Source organism: Perognathus longimembris, chromosome 28 (genome assembly GCF_023159225.1).
Source record: "Perognathus longimembris pacificus isolate PPM17 chromosome 28, ASM2315922v1, whole genome shotgun sequence".
Taxonomy (NCBI): domain Eukaryota; kingdom Metazoa; phylum Chordata; class Mammalia; order Rodentia; family Heteromyidae; genus Perognathus; species Perognathus longimembris.
In genome coordinates this window covers 65,699,565-65,705,088 of record NC_063188.1, presented here as the reverse complement: position 1 = coordinate 65,705,088, position 5,524 = coordinate 65,699,565, and the positions used below count along the sequence as shown (strand labels likewise).

The 5,524-nt window shown below is 47.7% G+C and overlaps 1 protein-coding gene across 1 annotated transcript; it reads left to right on the top strand.

The window, feature by feature from the left end:
• Positions 1–689: 689 nt before the first annotated feature.
• LOC125343085 (probable G-protein coupled receptor 83) lies at positions 690–4,965 on the top strand. The gene is made up of 5 exons (XM_048335380.1): positions 690–809; positions 1,294–2,082; positions 2,664–2,789; positions 3,798–3,931; positions 4,314–4,965. Exons 1-5 carry the CDS (start codon positions 690–692, stop codon positions 4,963–4,965), a joined length of 1,821 nt encoding a protein of 606 aa, XP_048191337.1.
• The last annotated feature ends 559 nt before the right edge of the window (positions 4,966–5,524 follow it).

Here is a 5,524-nt window from a genome sequence, read left to right as displayed (position 1 = left end):
TTGGGCACTAGGGGGTGGTTAGGAATACAGGAGCCGGTTTGTAACAAACACCAGGTTTTCACAGAATTACAGCTTGCTGCATAGCAAAGGGCTCATTTCTAGTCCCAGTGTTTCTGCTACTTGTTTTTTCCCGTGGCCTTCCTCAGGCTCTCCTTGTCAAGCCTCAGTTTCTCTCCCTGTAAATTAGTAGGAGAGGGGTAGGAGATGACCAGGAATTGGTATTAAGTATGAAAGGGGCAAGTTACTGTTCTGTTTTGCCTAGTCCCCTGTAGGAAGGAGCCACAGTTATTCTGGTCATAATTCAAATGCCCCTAGACTGTTCAAACATGGAGTTTAAATTTCCCAAGGGAACAGGCAATCTGGTACCACTAGTCTTTTTTTTTTTCCACTGCCACCCGATGTCTGAGCTCCTTCTCCCTCTCTCCACTGCTCCGGAGTCTGACAGCATTGACTTGCAGAAGCTTTCTAAATTCTATCTTTAGGGACGCACCCTCTGTCTGCTCACTAACCTTCCATAATCCAGCTCTCAAAGTGGTACTTCTGGGTTTCAGAGGAGGGTGCGGTGTCTCTGGAGGCCAGACGCAGAACTCCTGGGTCACCTCAGGCAATTTGGAGATTGGAGAAAGAGTGTTCTGGCTGAGCTCACTCCGTTCCAGGCGACCCTTATTTGGGCTCCCAAAGCTCTTACAATGTTCCCTCCCGATTCTCCAACTGCCCTTTGCCTCATTCTCCGTGTAACCCACAGAATTATGCAGGCCTTTCCTGGTGATCACTCTTTCCCTCAACAGCTACCCAGGTTGCTGGACCGAGTGAGATATGGACCTTGGGTCCGTCTGTCCAGTTGCATCCGCAGTCTTCCCATCCCCCTTTCAGTTTCCTGAACCATAGATTCTAGCCGGTGTTTGGGGCGCTACTGCAAAAAAGAAACGGAGAGTAAGGGGCGAGGGGTGACAAAAGAACCCTTAAGTCTAAGCTCTCAACTGCAGCAGGAGGAAAAAGGGGGAGCCAAAAGGAAAGCGGCAAAAGGAGGGGATCAGGAGCTGTGAAGACTTTGCCAGCCCCTCCGGCGCCCCAGCCCGGATGGACAGGGCGGGGGGGGCGGTTCAGTCTCGGCTTCTCATTGGCTCCCGCGTGGGCCCCTCGACTTTCTATAAAAGCTGACTGCAGAAAGAGCGGCGGGCACCGGCTCCAAGCGCGCTAGTGGCGGCGCCCGGACTCCGCCCTGCGCCTAGCGCCGGCCGGCTTCGGACAGACAGACTTACAGCTGATTGAAGGCAACAGAATTTGAATCAGAAAGATACCGGAGTCAGCAGAGGAGGAGCAGTGCCAGGGACGCCAGCCCAGGTCCTCTGGTGGGAACGCGCCGCCAGTGCTGTCCAGGCGGAGGGGAATTTGGGAGCCAGCGGAGTTCCCAGCCCCGTGCTCAGCTGCCCAGCTCAGCTCCCAGGGCCGGTTCCAGCCCTTCTTGCTGGTTCCGGGAGCTTCTTCCCCTTCCCTACCCCTAGGCACCTGGGGGAACGCTCTCTCTCTTTCAGAGCTCCGTCGAAGGCGTCTCTGCCTTGCTCCTGTCAAAGGACCTCAGGGTTCACAAAAAGCTTCAAGCTGGACGCCCTGACCACAGAATCGCCCCTAGGGGCATTCCCGAATCCTGGCACCATGAGCTATGGGGACGAGCTGACCCCCGAAGCTCTGAGTGTGCCCAGTGGCTTTGATGACCTGATCACCTCCACCACCTCCCAGGTGCTGCAGGCCATGTCAAATGTCGCTTCTGCCATGGGCCGAGCTGGCCGCAATGGCGTGCTATCCATGATAGAAAAGCTGCCAGGCCAAGCTCCCAACTCGGGTGATCTGGCTGACAAGTCGAGTCCCATCAGTTCGGAAGTAGTGTCCCAGGACGAGAGCGTGCAATTCTGGCTAGTGATAGGGTACACTATAGTGGTCTTTGCTGCCATCATAGGCAACTGGGTCTTAAACCATGTAATTATGAAGTACAAGAGGGTGCACACGGCAACTGGCCTCTTCGTCGTCAACATTTCCGTGACCAACATGATGCTGGCTCTTCTTAGTTCTCCCTTCACTATGGTAAGCAGGGTGGCCCCGGGAGCTGGGAAACTGCTAAGGCTCAACTTTGCTCTTTGGCAGGAGGGAGGGAGCATTGGAATGGGTTGGTTTGGTTTGGAGAATGTATGCCGTTTGCGTAGAGACATTATGGCTGAGAGACATTGAAATGGGTTTGGAAATGTGGACGGTGGGAGATGGAAACTGACAAGACTGTTGTTGCTGAGTTAATCTCCCGTCCTGACTGAGGATGAGAGACTAAGGCTGCTCCACCTCCTCAGGGAGGCAATGGGGACCTGTTGCAAGTGAGCTTTGGGTTGACTTGTGAACTAGCGTTGAGTCACAAAGATCCAATCTCAGTTTCCCCAAATAGTGATCGGACTAGAAGGTGGCTGATGCCATTGGTGTTGTGATGTCCTCCAGCATCTTCAAGTTGGGCCATAATGTGAGAGAAGCATGAAAATAGTAGTGTGAAAATGTTTCTTTGCTTCTAAAGACAATCATGCCAGCAGCTTGGTGAAAAAACAAGGCTTTAACTTGTATTTTGTGAAATGATGAGACTCAGCCCTGAGTCCTTGTGCCTTACAGAGCCTTGTCTCCCACAGGTGCGCTATCTGTGTAATTCCTTAGTGTTTGGGAAGATGACATGCCACCTCAGTCGCTTTGCTCAGTACTCTTGTGCCTATGTTACTGTGATGACCATGGCTGCTATTTCTCTGGATCGACATCGGGTATGTGTTTACCAGGTCTTGTGGAGAGATATAGCCTTCTTTTAGGTAGACAGACACAGGTGAGCTTAAAAACATTCTAGAAAGTTCTTTTAGTTTCTTGAGACAATTTATGTAAATGTGTATGTCTAGTTTAGGGGAACTGCAAAATGGTGAAATGCAGACCTTTCCCAGGTCAAATCTTACATAAGACAAATCTACCATTTTGATTTGGTGCTATGGGAAATAGAGCTGTGGCAAATGGACACATGATAAAAGAATGTTCTCATGGAAAACATTTTCTATTTGCTGCATTGCGGGTCTAGCTGGGGATGGGGGGAAGATGAGATGAGTCAGAGGTGGGTGTGGCTTCAAATCTGATGGTGGGTTGGATCTGGGAGGTGGGGGCGAGGGAAGGCGAGGAATTTGGAATGAAGAGACTTGAGGACAGAGCTGGGAGGAGCACTGGAAATGATTTAAGGGGAAGTTGGGTAGGGGAGGGTGAAAAATGGGGAGGGTTACACACTCTCTTATGAGGGAGCTAGAAAATGGGTGGGGTAGCATTGGAGGGTTTATGCCTGAAGCCTTTTGGGAGGAAGCCATTGGAGGATCTAGGTGATAGGAGGTGGATTGGATACATGAAGGAAGGAGGGGCTACAGAGGGATAAAGACGGGAGGGGCTAGAAGGAGAAGGGAAAGAGCTGGAAGAGAGCCAGTGGATGGGAGAGATGTAGTGGGTTTATCCATTCATATGTGACACAGGAAAAATAAAGAACATTTTTAGTTAGACATCACTGTTCTCCATGAAACTTTTAGGAACTTTAAAGCCAGTCCACCCACAATTACTTTATGTTGTTCTTTCAATGAAATAAAATCTCAAGTATCTATCAACTTAACTAGTAAGTAGAAAAACACCTTACCTTCCCACCTATCAAATCTTTGCACTTTTGCACCAGAATGTCAGTTGATGAATGTCTATTAAGGAACTCTAATTTGAATTATTGAATTGGGTGGGGGTCCTTTTCATTTCAGGTGATGCTTTACCCCCTGAAGTCCCGGATTACTCCCATGCAAGGCAACGTTTGCATCATCCTCATCTGGATTGTGAGCACCTGTGCTGCTTTGCCACATGCTGTTTACCAGAAGCTTTACCAAGTCGAGATTGGGTAAGAGACACATAAGGTGGCTAATGTTGAGATGACCTTGAAAGCCATAGGGAATAATTCATCAAGTAGGTGCTTGAGTAGTACATTTCAACACATGGTTACAAAAATAAAATTTTCTAAAAGGGTTTATTATTATCTGGTGAGTTATTAGACATATCCTTTCCTGTTTATGGCTGTGATTTTTCCTATATGACACACAAGAAATCTGGATAGGGTGAATTCCAGAGCTCCTTGCTTTACAACACTAGGCTTTACATTAAATATAGATACACACAGTAAATATGTTTCTTTCTTAAGGACTATTATTGTAACAGTTGGCTACAAAGCCTTAAGGAAAAGGCAAATGAAGCTGATGTCTTCCTTTCTCTGTTTTATAACCTAGAAACATAACTGAGGAAACTGCCTGCCTCCCCAGTTTCCCATACACGTCAGAATCCACATGGAAGTACCTTGACCTGGGCACCTTTCTGATCTTTTTCATTTTGCCATTGATGGTGCTGGTGGTTGTGTATGGTCATGTGGCAAAGAAGCTGTGGATCCATAATGCTGTTGATGACATCAATATTCACACCTACATCTGCCAGCGAGGAAAGAAGAAGCAGACCCTGAAGATGCTGATGACAGTGGTGCTTGTCTACACGATCAGTTGGCTCCCCCTCAACCTGTACTTAGTGCTGCTTTCTAGTGAATCAATCTCAAGCAACAATGGTCTCTACTTTTTCCTCCACTGGCTAGCAATTAGCAGCTCCTGCTACAACCCCTACATCTACTGCTGGCTCAGTGACAGCTTCCGGATTGAAGTTCAGAAGGTCATCATGGAAATCCAGAAGATGATCCTAGATGGAATTAGCCGCCTGAGGGGAGAGCACCGCCGACTGAGCTCTGTCTCACCCACCCAACGTCCTGCCTGGGTGGATCCCAATCCAGGAGTGCCCAAATTCCCACGATTCAAAGATTTTGATGAGCTACCCAGCCCCCCTCCTTCCCCACGGGTGGAAATCTCTTTCCTCTACCCATCAGTGCCTAGAGTTTAAGCTGCCCAGACCGCGATAGCTTATCCATCCTCAAAATACTTGAGATGGGATGGGACCAAAATAACTATGATTCATTCATTTTCGTGTGTGTGTGTGTGTGTGTGTGTGTGTGTGTGTGTGTGTGTGTGTGTGTAGAAAAGAGTCAGTACTTGAGGGGTGGGGGCCATATGAACCACCATATGTCTCAGTTTTTTGTTTTCTTCTTTATGCATTTTTCCTGTTCCCTTTCCTATTTTTCCTCACAGTCCTGAGAATACTGCAATGATTCTCTGACACTCAAAGGAAAATGCTTCTCTCAAAAATAAGACATGCACAAGTTAGCACTGCAAAATAAAAATTATAAAAATCCTCTTTTCTGACTCTACTTTTACTATCATACTGGTTTCATGTAAATTTGTGTTCTCCAGCTTTGCCTCCTTTTCTATAAAAAAGAGAGAAAGTATAATGTGCTCACTATTGTTTTAATTGTTCCCATCTCTTTAGACTATAAGGATTTCAACCCAAAAAGAGTGAGGGGAAGGAAGAAATATGTCATCCTTCTGCCATTGCCTTTATTCTG

Coding starts and splice junctions, on each gene's coding strand:
- LOC125343085 (XM_048335380.1), top strand. CDS start 690: ATGTTCCCTCCCGATTCTCCAACTGCCCTTTGCCTCATTCTCCGTGTA. Junction 2,790..3,797: donor TTTCTCTGGATCGACATCGG/GTATGTGTTTAC, acceptor TTTTCATTTCAG/GTGATGCTTTACCCCCTGAA. Junction 3,932..4,313: donor CTTTACCAAGTCGAGATTGG/GTAAGAGACACA, acceptor TTTATAACCTAG/AAACATAACTGAGGAAACTG.